This window comes from Oppia nitens, unplaced genomic scaffold (assembly GCF_028296485.1).
Source record: "Oppia nitens isolate AA-2021 unplaced genomic scaffold, nextdenovo-longstitch-racon4-pilon3 scaffold9_pilon_pilon_pilon, whole genome shotgun sequence".
Lineage (NCBI taxonomy): Eukaryota > Metazoa > Arthropoda > Arachnida > Sarcoptiformes > Oppiidae > Oppia > Oppia nitens.
In genome coordinates, this window is record NW_026533253.1 from 2525922 (window position 1) to 2541190 (window position 15269).

Consider the following 15269-nt stretch of genomic DNA (forward strand, 5'->3'; position numbering starts at 1 on the left):
CAAATGATATAATCACTCAAAAATTGTTCATTTATTTGTTCATTGATTTAGAAAATGAGATTTTTATTACAATTACTCTATTAATATATATATATATATATAACTTATATTGTATTTAAAAATATAGAAAACTATTATCCGATAGTTTAGCATAAAATTGGCTTAAAATGAGTATAATTTAAATAAAAATTATTATAATTTATAAATACATAATAAATAACTTTAAAATATATAATAAATATTTAAAAACCGGCGAACAGTTAAATGCCATTAGTATTGTCGCAGTTCTCCAAAGGTATGGCTAATTGGTTGTCATCGAGAACTTGTTTTCTCGCCATTTCTTGTGTCTGTATTTTACAATTTTCTTTGTCACTGACGATGAACATAGCCGTGTATAAGAAGGCCAAACCTCCAAATATTAGTATACCTGGTGTTAGATATAATGAATATTGAAGACTCCAGAAGTTGCTGTCCTCCCAATTGTTTGATTTAACCGAATCGGCGATCTATAAAAACAATGATCTTTTAATTTAGATTACTGTTTGCTTATAGTGTGGTCAACACTCACGAGTCCAATAATGAATGGACTGCTGGCGTCACCAAACAAATGTGAGGTCAGTATTTGTAGCGATTGTGCAAATGAACGTCTCGTTGGTGTTATCACATACAGCAACATATCGGCCACTATTGACCAGTTGGTACTCAACAATGTTATGCCAATAAATATTAAGAGCCAAAACACAACACTTGATTTATGAGCCAAAGCTAAGGACAACACAATTATGGGAACGGCAGCCAAAACGCCAACACCACAAATGATAGGATCACCAAAATTGTTAAATTGTTTGAAATATTGAGAAAATCCCACTCCTATAATAACACCGAGTATACCTCCAATACATGCAATCACACCAAATATAAGTCCAATCCTATTAAATGATTTAGTATTTAATAATTAAATTAATAAAACAAAAATATATATATATACAAACCAATCATCAGATTTAGGATTTTTGGTTACATCATAAGCATACTTCATATAAGTGGGCGCCCACCAGGAAAGGGCACCCACAGCAAAACATACACAAGTGAAGCCTATAGTGCCCCAAATATATGAGCGAACAGTTATTAAATATTTTAAATCCTTTTTAATTGAAGTATTTATTTGTGTTTCTTTAATGCCTTCAGATTCTCCTCTTTGCGGTTCTCTAACCAAAAAGTAGATCATAAAAGCACAGACAATGCCTAAGGGAGGGGTCACTCTCAGAGCGTCCTTCCAATTGCCTGTTTTCTCGGCTACGGCTGAGCCGACAATATAACCAAAACCAGAACCAACAGGTATTGCAAAATAAAAGAATCCCAACATCTTTGACCAAACTTCGGGTGCAAACAAATCAGCAATAATTGTGGGCGCAATCGTTGAATAACTTGCTTCTCCTATTCCTACCAGTGCTCTTAATATAAAAAATAACCCTGGTGAGGAACTGGGCACAAATGATCCTAAAAATGTTGCTAAACTCCATAATATGATACCAAATATCATAATCCATTTACGTGAATATCGATCGCCTAAATAACCAAATATTGGCGCAAATATCATATATGAGAATATGAAAGCAGTCTGTAATAAACCAGATTGACTGTGATTTAAACCATAATATGATTCAATTTGGTTTAATACACCAGCGATGGTCAGTCTATCCATATAATTGAGCAAATTTATTATAAATAGTATCACAACCGATACATATGACTGTATGGCTGACATCACGGCTTGTAATCAATGGGTAACAAAACAATTGACACCAACTTTTCTGTTGAGAAAATTTCAAGAAAAAAACAAATTTCTAAATCAATTCAGTTGTTATGTCTTTCAAATCTACTCTAAGTGTGATTCAAAGCATTTGAATGTAAGCCCAACCCAACCAACCCCTAGTGTCTAGTGTTTGCTTCTGTGGTTCAACTGGTGATAGAAAATCGATTCAATGAATGATTGCCTTAAATAAACATCCATTCATTCATATTAATAATAACAATATTGTTTAATATATATATATATATATATAGAGCAAACATATTTAATATATAAACTCATATTTTTTATAATTAATACAAATATTATTAAAGTTTTTTAATTTACTATATTTTGCACCAATATATTTAGTATTAAGAATATATAAAGTGATGCAATGGTTAACATATTAAACTACAAATAAGCTTATATACTGTACTGATAATTAGGATTTATAATGTATAATTTTTTCGATATATAATTATCACATAATTATAACATATAATAAATATTATTAGTTATACCACTAATAATTAGTAAACTTGTTTAATTATCTGCTAATTACTTGTAAATCATTAATATTTGAATACTTTATGTTTAAATATTATTATTATTATATAATAGATAGTTAGGAATAGTGATTATAAAAACAATAATTATCCGGTTTTCGCTATATTTCACTTTATATTTGGTTTCGGTTCGGTTCCCCTAAAAAGCTTAAGTTTTGTTATATATATATATATATATATATATATTGACACTGTATAACATTTATAGTACATATAGTATATATATATATATATCTGAGTGTCAGCAACACGTGCGACCAGATCTTTGAGGGAAACAGTAAGCAAACAATGAGATTAGAGATAACCAAAGCGTGAGTCAATCAAAACAATTTCAATAGAAGTGTTGGGTCGGGAAGTCATAGGAGTGACGGCTCATCGTATTATTTAATAGAAATACTCTATTATAGGAAATACTTTGGGAATTCATGTATAATAGTAATAGTATTAGTCATTCATATGAGTTATTGTTCAAAATTTAATTCAATTTTAACAATATATTCTACAAGTAATAGATCGGAAAATAGCTATAAAATGGTCAAAATAATCAATATTTTAATTACAATAACATCAACATAATTAACAAATAATTATTACTGTATCTAAAGTACATTATAAATTAAACTATACATTATATTACTGAGATTGTAATTATAATTGAAATTTAATTTGAGTTTTATTCCAACCCTTAAATTACAGTTAATATATTTCTCCAAAATAATTAAAATGTCTTAAATTTTATACTATTATTTTATTTTCAATTAAAATAATTGTAATAATACTCAAATTACTAAAATAAACTATTAATAGTTATTAACATTAAACAACATTACAATAATAACTATTATTATAAAACTTGAGAACATGGGATACTATTAGTTGTTATTCAAAATATTGAAGTTTAATATTAATTTGACTTTTAATTATTAGAATAATTTACGATTTAATTACTGTTATAATGTTCATTAAAATATTATATCAATAGTATTGGATATACAGTATTATATAAATACACAAAACATTATTTACTCAATTAAACAACAAATAATAAGATTCATCTTTTGTCTATTATTTAGTAAAAATGTTTTATTTTTGTTCAATAATATTATTTATTTAAATTTATCATCTAATGTATTATACGATACAGTACTGTATATAATACTTGATAATTAATAAATATTAACATTTTGTACTTCAAAAGTAGATGTAAATATTTATATACCTGTATTTGTAATTTTGTATATAATTTAGTTAATACCATCTATTAGTATTCAATTTATACTATATATGAAATATTTGTTAATATATAACTAAATATGATATTTAATAATTATAATAATTATTAATTAACTATTAATTTATCAAAAGTTACATTAAGTTAATACAGTATTTATTTTAGTTTTGAATGTAAAGGATAATGAATAACAATATTTTAATGACATTATAACAACAATTTGTTTGATTTAAGTTATGAGTATTTAACAAACTAAAGTAATAATCTATAATTAGATACTTTACAATAAATAATTTAAATAATACATATTTTTGAAATTATTTATTTTAATATATTAAAGATCTAAAAGTGTAAATGCGTTTAAAAAAAAATTATTGTAACATATTTTTAATTTTTTAAAAAATTATAAATAGCTATATCTTTTTTTAATCTAAAAAATGTTTCAATTATATTAATATCATATACTATAATATTATAATTTACATACCTTAATATGATATACAAAGTGGAAACGTCAAATAAGTTTTTAAATATTCACATAAAATGTTATAATATTTTTATTACATTAATATTTGTGTACATTTGATAATTTGTATCAAATATCTATCAACATATTATTATTTATAAACATTATACTAAATGATACTTTACTATAATTTTCATATATGATATCACATTTAATTGCACATAATATTTACGAAACTTAAAAATTTAAATATAATATATATTTCACTTAATCTTAATTGATTTAAAAAATAAATTTATGAAATAACTAATTGATATAAATATTGACATTTAAAACAAAACATTAAATTGTGTTGAATTGCCTTATGATTGGAAAGTTAATGAAATTAAATAATAAATTATTAACTAAAGTTGTAATTAATGAATAAATGTATCAATATAAAATTATTATTATTATTATTATGCGTATCAATTGTACTAAAGTATAATTAATCAAGGCTACTTATACAGTACTATAGGATAAATTGTATATATAATGCATTTGTAGCTTGATCAATTGATCAATTTTTAAATACCAATGCATTGTATGACATGTGCTTTCATTGGTTTAGAGGCTAACCCTATATAATGTATATATTAGATGATTATATAACATATAGTATTGATTAAATTTAGTACAAAACACATTTCAATTAAATTAAATTATAAAATAATAGACAAATATTGATATACAATATATCTTAATATATATTACGTTAATACAGTATATTATTAAATATGATGATAAAAATCAAATCACACAAACATAACATCAATGAATACAATACTGCAATACATTATGAAACGATACATACTTTACATTCAATTATTACAGTAATATCTAATTGAAAGTACTGTACGGTATTAATAGTCACAACACTTATATGAACAGCAATTATGTAACGCATATATAGTACCCAATACTGAATACACAATTGTATTGCAATAATAACGATGATTGCGAACAAACACATCATTGATTGTGTTGTTTAGCGCATGAATTGACTGATTTCTATACATTTGTATTAATATATAAAGTATTTAATGATTACAAGTGTTTGCAAACAGTAATCAATGACTTGAATAGTGTTTTGTTTTAATTATTATTTAATTACATTTAAATTGAAGTCATATTAGCCATTAATTTATGATATTTAAAAAAAATATTAATTGAGAGTTAAATTGCTATCAAATGAGTGCCGAAACTATTGTAAGAGATATCTTTGGCGACAGCGATGACAGTGAAGACGAGTTTGAGGTTTGTCTTTAGACAACACATGCATCAGATGATGATATTTGACAGACTTATTGATTGATTGATTGATTATTTCTAATTTATAGGGATTTGAAGGCAACAAACAAAGTGGTGACAAACAAAAAGATGATTCAGACAATGATAACGACGAGAAAGACAACGATAGTGACAGTGACAGACCAGTCAAAAGAAGGATAATCTCAGACGATGAAGACAACGATGATAATGAAGACAAAAATGATCGCAACGATGACAATGATGATGACGATGAAGACAAAGAAGATAGAGATGATGAACATAAAGATGATGAAGTGAAGAATGATGACAATGAAGGCAACGATGACAGTGGAAGACTTGATTCTCAAGATGTTGTTCCAGACGTGTCATCCGATGAAGAGTCAGACGGCGAACGAAAACCAAAACAGTAATTAATTTACTATTAGATACATAAGTGATAAATTTAAAACATAATTATATTATTAGGGATGAAATGGTCTATGATTTTGATCTTATGCTTCAAAGAAAGAGAGAAGAGAGTCAGAGGCGGCGGAAACGTAAGAATATTGATATAATTAATGATAACGACGATGTGATCGCAGAATTGATACAACAGATGAAACAGGCAGCAGATGTAAATCTATTGACTTTATGTGACATTTTTAATCCTAATCTTCATTATTGTATTTTATCGGTAATTAAAATTTTAGGACGACTTCGAGCTAAATAAAAACCGAATGACTGCAACCAGAAAACTCAAAATGTTATCATTAGTGATAACACAACTTAGAAAATTAGATTTAAGAGAAGCTATTTTAGATGCAGGAGTTCTTGGAGTTATTACCGATTGGTTGACACGACTACCTGATGGAAGTCTACCTCATCTTCAAATTCGTGACAATATGTTAAAGATATTACTTGAAGTCAGTTGTTTTGCTTTTTAAATGAGAAATAATATATACAATTCAAACATTTTGTTATTTTTAGTTTAACATCGATGACGTCGAGAGAATCAAAGCCAGTGGTATAGGAAAAGCAGTTATGTATTTGTTTAAACACCCAAAAGAAACCAAAGAGAATAAAAGGTTGGCCTCACAATTGATCGCCAGTTGGTCCCGACCTATATTCAATGTAGACACTGATTTCCATTCAATGAGTAAAGATGAGAGAGAAAAACGAGATTTAGAGCATATGAACAAAACTAAGAGAATCCGATCCGACTCTCTCAGTGAAACCGATAGTCCGACCATTACTCCAAAAACCAAACAACCGGAAGAAAAGTATGTTTTATTGAGATTACTATATTATTACAGTATTATTAAGTATAATACAATACAACACTCTAATGCTTTTCAATTGAATATAATTAGAAGTCTCATAAAACCGGGCGAAAAGGGTTGGGTTCCCAGAGCTCGGGTACCGTTGCCTTCAATGAAGGATTATGTGGTTCGTCCGAAATCATCAAATGATGTCGATATGCTTAGGGTATCAATTGATCATTCGCTGAGATTGTCTGTCATTGTATAACATTGTTATAATTGTCACATTTTAGAGCGGATCCAGTAAGCGATCAATGGATTCACGTATCGACAAACACATGCGAAACTTTCGAGAGCGTCAAAAACAAACTAAAGTTCAAAGAGCTGTTCCCATAAGTATTGAGGGCAGAAAAATGGCTCTTTAATTAGTATTTTAGATAAAACGTTCATTTTTATTATATTTATAAAATGATAGAAATATTTTTCACTAATTATATATACATTTGTAAAAACATCATGTCTTGTGTTGAACATACAGAGTATCTCTGGAGTGAATACCTGCCGATTCCAGAGTTATAACATCCGATTCATTTGTAAAGTACTCTTTTAGATTTCTTTTGGGAAAATTTGTGATTAAATCAAAATCATTCATATTATAACCTTTTGATGATAAATAGATAAATAAGGCCTAGAAATAAAAAATGTATATTTAGTTTACAAATTATAATCAGTCATTAAATATTTTTTTAAAAAACCTTAATTCGTGAATCAGATGGAAATGTGATGTTTTCTCTGTTTCCATCGGGATATCTGACAACAAATTCAAATTTTGAGCCATTTTCTGGTCCCAAATATTTGTGATAGTCTTCTATTTCAATGTTTTCTTGTTTAACAACTGAAGCTGAAGGCATAACAACTGATGTCGAAGGCTTAACATTTGAGAATGAGGTCATCTCTTTGGTTTTATGTGACAAATTGGACACTTTGTTGCTTAACTTTGTATTGTCTTCATTGTCAGAATCAAATGTTTCACAATCACTGTCATCGTTATCATTGTTAGTGGTTTGATGGCTGGCATCAGTAAGTGAGGCTTCGATGGCAGCCTTTAGTTGCATTTCTTCACTCTCCTCGTAGAGAGCCTTAACATACAATCATTGATTAAGTATTACTAGTTATGAGGTTTAAATAATAAATAGATAATACCTTTTCAGGACTTGATTTTCGGTGATTAATCAATTCATTGGCATTACTTGAACCATAAGGCGATGGCATATCGTGAAGAAATTCAGTGACCAAATCACAGAACGAAACGGGTTCTATGGCAGTCCACGAACGTAATTCTTCACCTATTATCACATAAATAATATATTTATTCAACTAATGATAATGTGTTGACAATACCAGTGCGCGGATCAATAATTGCCACATAAGGAAAGTTTTTCACTTTATAGAATTGCATAAAACGCTGGCCTTCGGAACTATCGTGATATGTCTGCCAAAAAATAAAGTGTTCGGTAATTATGTCTTTAACGGCAGTATTACTCCAGACATCTCTGTTTAACACTTGACACGAAAACTCCTGATAGTTCTGAATGTTAATCATAAGCCACTTATTAAGTCGTCTGCCTTCGTCTTTGGCCTGAATTTATAAATAAAATAATTAGACATAATATACAACACTCACTTGACATACGTGTTCAACAGTTCCGCGACACATCAGGTCGAGTGGCGGTCGGAACAAGTCTTCGAGTGTCTTCCTCTTGTTGGTCGTCGGATTCGTCGATGAGTTGGAGGACGACTCGCTGTCCATTTGCTGTTCGTGCCATCCTTTATAACAAAAGACACATTAAAATGTTATTTATTTGACATCTCTATGTCGACCACTCACTGGCCTCCTGTTCAAAGTCACGGAAGGCATCAAACACAGAGTTAGCGCCCCCGCGACGTAAGGGGTGACTGTATGAAGCCGTCGGGAAGTCCTCGACCAACACCTGACGTACCGGAGGAATGGGCGGTCGAACATCATCTCTGATGATAATTATATCTCATTTATAATCAATATTCTGATTAATAATTATTGATTTTCAATACTCTGTATTATAACTCAAGGGATTTGATGTGTCCATCGATGAGGCCGTCGATACATGATTTGTGTCATTGTTGGCCACCACAGCGTTTTGGCCATCATTTTGATCAATAAACATATTGACCGCTAAGTCTATATTCCAGTTACACGACTCCAGTGCCGTTCGGGCCACCGATTCGGTCGATCCTATCATTTCAATATCAATTAGTTAACAATCAAATGGTCATCATTTAAGCGGTCATTACCAGTAAAACTGCAAAACTGATCGATTGCTGAAGACATCGATGACTCAGACATTTGCTGATTGTCTGACATGTCGTCCAATGACTTGAGGACACAATAAATCAATCAAATACTAAATCAATCACTTAATTAATTAATTAATTAAATCAATGATTAAGCAAACTATCGATTCATTCAATCAATACAATGTAATAGCGGTTCAAAAATAAATGAAATTTCAATGTTTTTGTCTTTTATGGACTCAATCTATTCAATGCATTCAATGACTAATCACTTAAATAAGCGCTTATTTCAAACAAACCAACTGTTGATAAGTACAGTACTAATAGTACTAATCATTTTAAATAGTAATACCAAAGCAATAGTTATTTAATAGCAAAGTCTTCTAGTAATTGATATTAAAACTAACTTTTATTTTAATCACATAAATAATCAATCATTTAATTATTTATCTTTATATTAATTAATCATAAATATCTTATTTTTTAATCGTGAATATGAATATAAAAAAATGTTAATTTATTTGAAATAATTTAATATAAATTTTAATTATTTTTGTAAACTGTCTTAAATTTATTATTATATGTATTTTACAGCCTATTTAATAATATTGATATACTTATGATATAATTATGAATTTATTATACCTTTTATCACATTAAATGATACATTATATCATTAATACAGTAAAAGTTTAGTAACAATCATCTCTCAAATGAATTACTCTAATATAGTATATAACTAGAGAGTAATGTCCGGGACTGACATCCCTGACCATTGACTGTCTGATCCATTCAATTGATGGCTTAAACTGTAAATTATAACAATTATTATCATAAGTTTATACAAATTAATTGATGCGATCAGTGATCACACAACACGTGATCAACAGTTAAACTACTGTATTGTACTGTAGTGTTGAGTCATATGATATGTGAGTAAACACTAATAAACTGTGTATTAGTACTACTATTACTACTATTACTATACTTTAGTAGTTAAGGCAAACATTGTGTAAATGTTATGTCAATTGATATGAATTAATAGAAATGAATATTTGATAACATTTTGATTATACCATCGATTATATAGACATTTAACACACAATTGTCTCAAATAATTCAATGATTGCACCGCAACAGCAACTCATCCGCAGATCAATTAGTGGTAATAATAATGAAGATATTGAGATGACTTCATTGAACACTGATGTCACCACAAATGGTTCTCAAGAATCACTGACTAATAGCAATAATCAACAATCAAGTGCACCGTCAACACCATTGTCGGACATTTCCAATGATACGAATCCATTGGCCAATACAACGGCCACTGATCTCAACGGAAGTGTAACAGATGTACGCAAAAGTGTAGAGAAGAGCCAGAAGAAGAAGAAGTCAAACAATTCGTGGCTCAATATTTTAAACCCAACTTATAAGTCAAGACACGATGAGTTCAGACGATTGTTCTCTAATTTGGTACCAAATAATGAAAGACTTGTTGTCGACTATTCGTGTGCTCTCCAGAAGGAGATCTTAGTTCACGGAAGACTTTACATATCTTTAAATTACATATCGTTTTACGCAAATATCTTTAAATGGGAAACAACTCTTGTCAGTTGATTTGCTGATTACTATTGATTTTGATCTCAGTTTGTATTAAATTAATTGAATATAAAATGTATTTCAGGTGATTAAATGCAGAGATATTACATCTGTAACTAAAGCAAACACAGCTCGTGTCATACCTAATGCTATACAAGTGGTGACCAATTCGGGTGATAAAAACGTGTTGACATCATTTGCAGCCAGAGATAAGACATATGTCATGTTATTCAGGATTTGGCAAAACGCTCTCTTAGACCAACCCATGAGTTCAGCACAACTTTGGCAATGGGTATGAATTGTATTTAAAATTTTCCGTAATTACAATTACAAGAGTGGCGGCGATGTTATTAATTTCAATTATCTGGTCAACAATACGTTTGATTTAAAAGTGACCATGGGCAATGTAGATAATTTTAAACTAAATAAGATTGTAATTGGTCATTTTTAATTAATTTGGTCAAATAATATGCAGTCGACTGCAATTATCTGCCCAATCATACAATTAATTGAAAAATGATCAATTACAATCTTATTTAGTTTAAAATTATCTATAACATTGCCCATGGTCACTTTTAAATCAAACGTATTGTTGACCAGATAATTGAAATTAATAGCATCGCCGTCGCCACTGTTTAAGTGGTTTATGTATTTTTAGATTTTAATTTTTTAGTAATAATTATTAGTAAAATGTTAACATAATGTCACAATAATAGACACTTTTTTTAAAAAAAAACATATACCGGTAATTAAATATGTGTTTAAAATGACAAAAATAAATAAATACATACTTTTGTTTTATAAATACCGTCCCGATATTTAAATGAAATTATTATATTATAATAATAGATTTAAAGACAATTATTGCTTAAATTAATAATATAATAATATCTAAAATTAGACACAAATGTTATATAACTAAATACAATACTGTATATACAGTAGTTTATCTTTATTTTTAAACATTGTCCGATACAACCAAATTGCATAACATAATACCGAAAAATACAAATTTTAACGTCTCATAAAAAGTGTCAAGGTATTTTGTGTTTTTATGTTGTTAATTTTAATATATTTAATATTTAAAATATGACAAATGATATATTTATTAATTATGAATTATTTTTTTATAAATTATAATATCTTTAAAAATAAATAAGCTAGCAAATATTAATAAACAGATGATTTGTTTTATTTTAAATATAAAATTTAGTAAAATTAACAACAACACAAAATACCTTGACACTTTTATTTTATGAGATGTTGAAAATTGCATTTTTTCATGATTAAGAGTATTTTACTTAAAACTAATAAATATTTTTTAAATAGTAAAATAGGTATTTAATAATTTTTAAAGTATTATAATTTGTGTATTACAAAATACAATTATCACAAACAATTTTTGAGATATAGATTATACCGGTAACTGCCTAACTGTGCTCATATACATCTAAAGTACTGTAGTTATACCAATGTATACTTCAAATAAAACCAAAAATGTAAATAAAATATTTTGATTTAATTCTAAACCAGAAATAAGTTATTCCCAAAAAAAACTTATCCACTTATTTTGAAAGTGATTTTTTAATACTTGAATTGACTGAATTAATAATAATAATTGTTATTATTTTAATTGTGTGTAATAGAAATTGATATTCAAAATTAATGAGGATTTATATTTATAGGTTCATTATAGTTATGGTGAAGATCTTGGATTAACGTCAGATGATGATGAAGAGTATTATAGCGATAATTTAGTGACAACAGTACCAACTCAACCACCACTGACCCATACGGATAACTCAGATTCAAACACATCAATTGAAGCCGAATTAAATGCTGAAAGAGAAAATTTGGATCAGATTATAGACCCTAAGAGTAATTGTGCGAAGTGTCGATGCGATTCACACGATGGCAAACTCATAATTAATGAAACATTTAGTGCACCCATTGATAGGATTTTTGAGTTACTATTTACTGACAGCAAATTTATTCATAATTTGCATAAATCGCGTAAAACATATGACTTGAAAGTAACCCAATGGGATGATTCAAATAATAAGGATAATAAAGATAAAGTACGACAACTTAATTATACGGTAGCACTGAATCACGCTCTGGTAAAGTCTGCCCGAACTGTTGAATGTCAGCGACTTATTGGTAGTTCGGCCGGCATTTACTATACCATCAAATCAGAAGCTGCTAACGAAGGTGTTCCTTATTGTGACACTTTTTCAATGCATTCCTTATACTGTCTAACCAGCGAAACACAAAATATGACAAAAGTCAAAGTTTACAGTAATGTCATCTTCAAGAAGAATGTCTGGGGTTTGAGTTTAATGAAGTCAACAATCGAGAAGAACTCATTTCAAGGCATCACTGATTTCTGCGCTGATGTCACTAAGCAATTGCCCCAATGGATCAAAATGGAGAACAACTTAGGAATCACTAACCATTTAAATGATCTCAAAATAGACGCCAATAATATATCTTTTATGACAGTTGACTCAACCGGATCTTCTATTGAAAACTCCATCGCAAGCATCGGTCAAGTGGTAGACTCTCCTTCAAACACTGCAACTAATTATTTATTTTTTTCAAATATTTACTCAATAAGTAATACAACTGTTTTGAGAATAATAATCATTGCTTTAATTTTTAGTTTGCTTTTAAATGCAATAATATTATTTAAAATTTGGACAATTAATTCAATAATTAGTTATACCGAACCTCTAGACGTTACACAAATTTCCAAAGATCCAGTTTATGTCAAACAATTTATTGATAATTCACTTAAAATTATTAAAACTATTGAATCAAATCTAAATGAAGTTCAAATGAAATTAAATGATGAATTGTAGTAATAAATTTAAAACTAACAAATTTATTAAATTTTATTTTATTCATTTGAGCTATTTTAATATATAATTATTTTTGTTAAGATGTTTTAATAATAATTTTATTATTTTGTACTTTAATGATAAAATAATGTGAGAATGTTAGCACTTATTTGGCATTAATGGTAATCAAATTTTTAAGTAATTTAATAGTATTGTAAATTTTATAATGATATACCGTAATGCATTTGAGTATTTAATGGTTAGTTATACAGTACATAAACTATATTATGATATTATATTTAGTTTTTAAAATTTATTGTTATAGTATTACCAAATTTTATAATTTATTTTTAATAAATAATTTAAATATAAAAGTATATTATATACAGTAAATATATAAATTATATATTAATTTTCTATACTGTATATGCTATTGTTTTCAAAAATGTAATAAAAGTTCTAATTATAGTAATATATTATTACCCTAATTAAATAAAGATTTTCAGTAGTGGTTTAAAATATTTTTACCGGCAATAATTTATATTTTTATACCCATTTTAAAAAATATATTTTACTAATATGACAATACAAATAATTTATTACAAATGTGTGTCTGTGTATAATCATATGTGTTTATCTGTATAATCATAGTTGAAATAAAATTTATGTTATTTAGCATTTTGTGATTAGTAGTTACTGATTAAATTGTTGTCATATTTTGAATGTTTGTATAAATATTTACAATAAAATTTTGTATGTAAATATATTTAATGTATAAGTTATCAATTTAAAGCATAAAGTGCTAAAAATGAATTTTTTATTTGTATTTTATTGATAGAAATTAATACAGTATATTAAATTATAATTATAAATATATTTTTCAATAAATACATAATATTTTTTCTTCTTATTTTCATATTTATAATAATTATATTAACAGATAATTTAAATTGTTTTGTTGTTAAATTGTTATACACTATGTAGTTTATTAATATAAATTATTATAACCTGAGATTGTATTTGTGTGATAATGTCTAATTGTTGTTATAATATCAATAAATACAATATTTTGTGTCAAAATAAAGTATAAACAAAATCAGTGATTGTTGTACTGTACAGTAATTTATAGGTACAGGTAAGTTATATACTATTATACTTACTTATAAATTACAGTAATATTATACTGTGTATTACACAGTGTGTAATATACAGTATTATAATATTATGATGTATACTACATGTATATTCTATGTCATAGATTCTATGGTATTGTAATGATTGAATGCAAAACTTATTGCTGGAAACGCCTATTAGTTTTGATTATTGTTAAAAAATATTTTGCATAACTTGTTTATATTGTTTATTAACTACATATGCATTGTATTAAATAGTTTTGATGTTTTAATTTGATGTCATATCAAACAATTTTCTCTAAATTCGTAAGCAATGATTTGAGTTCAATAACTAAACAAATGTTTTTCAGTTATAATGACAAAAGTATAATAATTTCATTGATTTTATGTCTTTCCTATTAAGTCACAAGTTATGGCTTTCATCCAACAACTATATGATGTGATTGCAATATTCAGACATCACTTTCTAATTATAGCTTAAAAATTAGTTATAAAGGGATGTAAGCGATGGTATAGGATGCGATTGAGATGCAAATGCATAGCAAATAATACGTATATAATGCAAATATGTGCTGACTTTTTACTATATTATAGTAAATTATAACAACTAATATATTAATACAGTTTAAAGCACTTTCAGAAACCATCGACTATTTGTTATCTCTATGAATGCAAACCTCATCGCAAACCATAACACCAATTCTTATTGTTTTATGTTTTATAATATGTTATATAAATACAATATTTTATGAAATT

General features: G+C 27.3%; 4 protein-coding genes across 5 annotated transcripts; 2 read left to right on the forward strand and 2 right to left on the reverse strand.

Annotated features, from left to right (window-relative positions):
- Positions 1-223: 223 nt before the first annotated feature.
- On the reverse strand, positions 224-4148 carry LOC128964621 (protein spinster homolog 1-like). 2 transcript variants are annotated; one of them, XM_054311251.1, is made up of 4 exons: positions 4080-4148; positions 993-1814; positions 569-929; positions 224-506 (listed from the first exon to the last, which is right to left on the reverse strand). In XM_054311251.1, the coding sequence occupies exons 2-4, from the start codon at positions 1766-1768 to the stop codon at positions 261-263; spliced, it is 1383 nt and encodes a 460-aa protein (XP_054167226.1). In that variant the 5' UTR covers positions 1769-1814; positions 4080-4148; the 3' UTR covers positions 224-260. The 2 variants fall into 2 exon arrangements, with proteins under 2 accessions (XP_054167226.1, XP_054167225.1); XM_054311250.1 differs by having other exon boundaries at positions 993-1997; positions 4080-4140.
- A 990-nt stretch (positions 4149-5138) lies between these two features.
- LOC128964622 (protein IWS1 homolog) lies at positions 5139-7111 on the forward strand. Its single transcript, XM_054311252.1, has 7 exons — positions 5139-5354; positions 5438-5775; positions 5835-5982; positions 6059-6271; positions 6336-6628; positions 6719-6833; positions 6901-7111. Exons 1-7 carry the CDS (start codon positions 5289-5291, stop codon positions 7030-7032), a joined length of 1305 nt encoding a protein of 434 aa, XP_054167227.1. The 5' UTR covers positions 5139-5288; the 3' UTR covers positions 7033-7111.
- On the reverse strand, positions 7051-9623 carry LOC128964620 (UBX domain-containing protein 7-like). The gene is made up of 9 exons (XM_054311249.1): positions 9584-9623; positions 8939-9020; positions 8699-8879; positions 8496-8635; positions 8301-8434; positions 8009-8246; positions 7811-7953; positions 7363-7746; positions 7051-7295 (listed from the first exon to the last, which is right to left on the reverse strand). Exons 2-9 carry the CDS (start codon positions 9006-9008, stop codon positions 7122-7124), a joined length of 1464 nt encoding a protein of 487 aa, XP_054167224.1. The 5' UTR covers positions 9009-9020; positions 9584-9623; the 3' UTR covers positions 7051-7121.
- Positions 9624-9882: 259 nt separating this feature from the next.
- LOC128964759 (protein Aster-C-like) lies at positions 9883-15182 on the forward strand. The gene is made up of 4 exons (XM_054311395.1): positions 9883-10549; positions 10626-10832; positions 12226-13302; positions 15138-15182. The coding sequence occupies exons 1-4, from the start codon at positions 10061-10063 to the stop codon at positions 15180-15182; spliced, it is 1818 nt and encodes a 605-aa protein (XP_054167370.1). The 5' UTR covers positions 9883-10060.
- Positions 15183-15269: the final 87 nt, after the last annotated feature.

Bases quoted from the DNA above. Each gene is read 5' to 3' on its own strand.
- LOC128964621 (XM_054311251.1), bottom strand. From the start codon at position 1,768: ATGTCAGCCATACAGTCATATGTATCGGTTGTGATACTATTTATAATA. The intron at 930-992 runs GTTTGTATATAT...ATCATTTAATAG, and splicing joins AATCCTAAATCTGATGATTG to GATTGGACTTATATTTGGTG. The intron at 507-568 runs GTGAGTGTTGAC...TTGTTTTTATAG, and splicing joins GTCCATTCATTATTGGACTC to ATCGCCGATTCGGTTAAATC.
- LOC128964622 (XM_054311252.1), top strand. From the start codon at position 5,289: ATGAGTGCCGAAACTATTGTAAGAGATATCTTTGGCGACAGCGATGAC. The intron at 5,355-5,437 runs GTTTGTCTTTAG...TCTAATTTATAG, and splicing joins ACAGTGAAGACGAGTTTGAG to GGATTTGAAGGCAACAAACA. The intron at 6,272-6,335 runs GTCAGTTGTTTT...TGTTATTTTTAG, and splicing joins TGTTAAAGATATTACTTGAA to TTTAACATCGATGACGTCGA.
- LOC128964620 (XM_054311249.1), bottom strand. From the start codon at position 9,008: ATGTCAGACAATCAGCAAATGTCTGAGTCATCGATGTCTTCAGCAATC. The intron at 8,247-8,300 runs GTATGTCAAGTG...TTATAAATTCAG, and splicing joins GTCGCGGAACTGTTGAACAC to GCCAAAGACGAAGGCAGACG. The intron at 7,747-7,810 runs GTATTATCTATT...TTGTATGTTAAG, and splicing joins GAAAATCAAGTCCTGAAAAG to GCTCTCTACGAGGAGAGTGA.
- LOC128964759 (XM_054311395.1), top strand. From the start codon at position 10,061: ATGATTGCACCGCAACAGCAACTCATCCGCAGATCAATTAGTGGTAAT. The intron at 10,550-10,625 runs GTCAGTTGATTT...AATGTATTTCAG, and splicing joins TTAAATGGGAAACAACTCTT to GTGATTAAATGCAGAGATAT. The intron at 10,833-12,225 runs GTATGAATTGTA...TTATATTTATAG, and splicing joins CAGCACAACTTTGGCAATGG to GTTCATTATAGTTATGGTGA.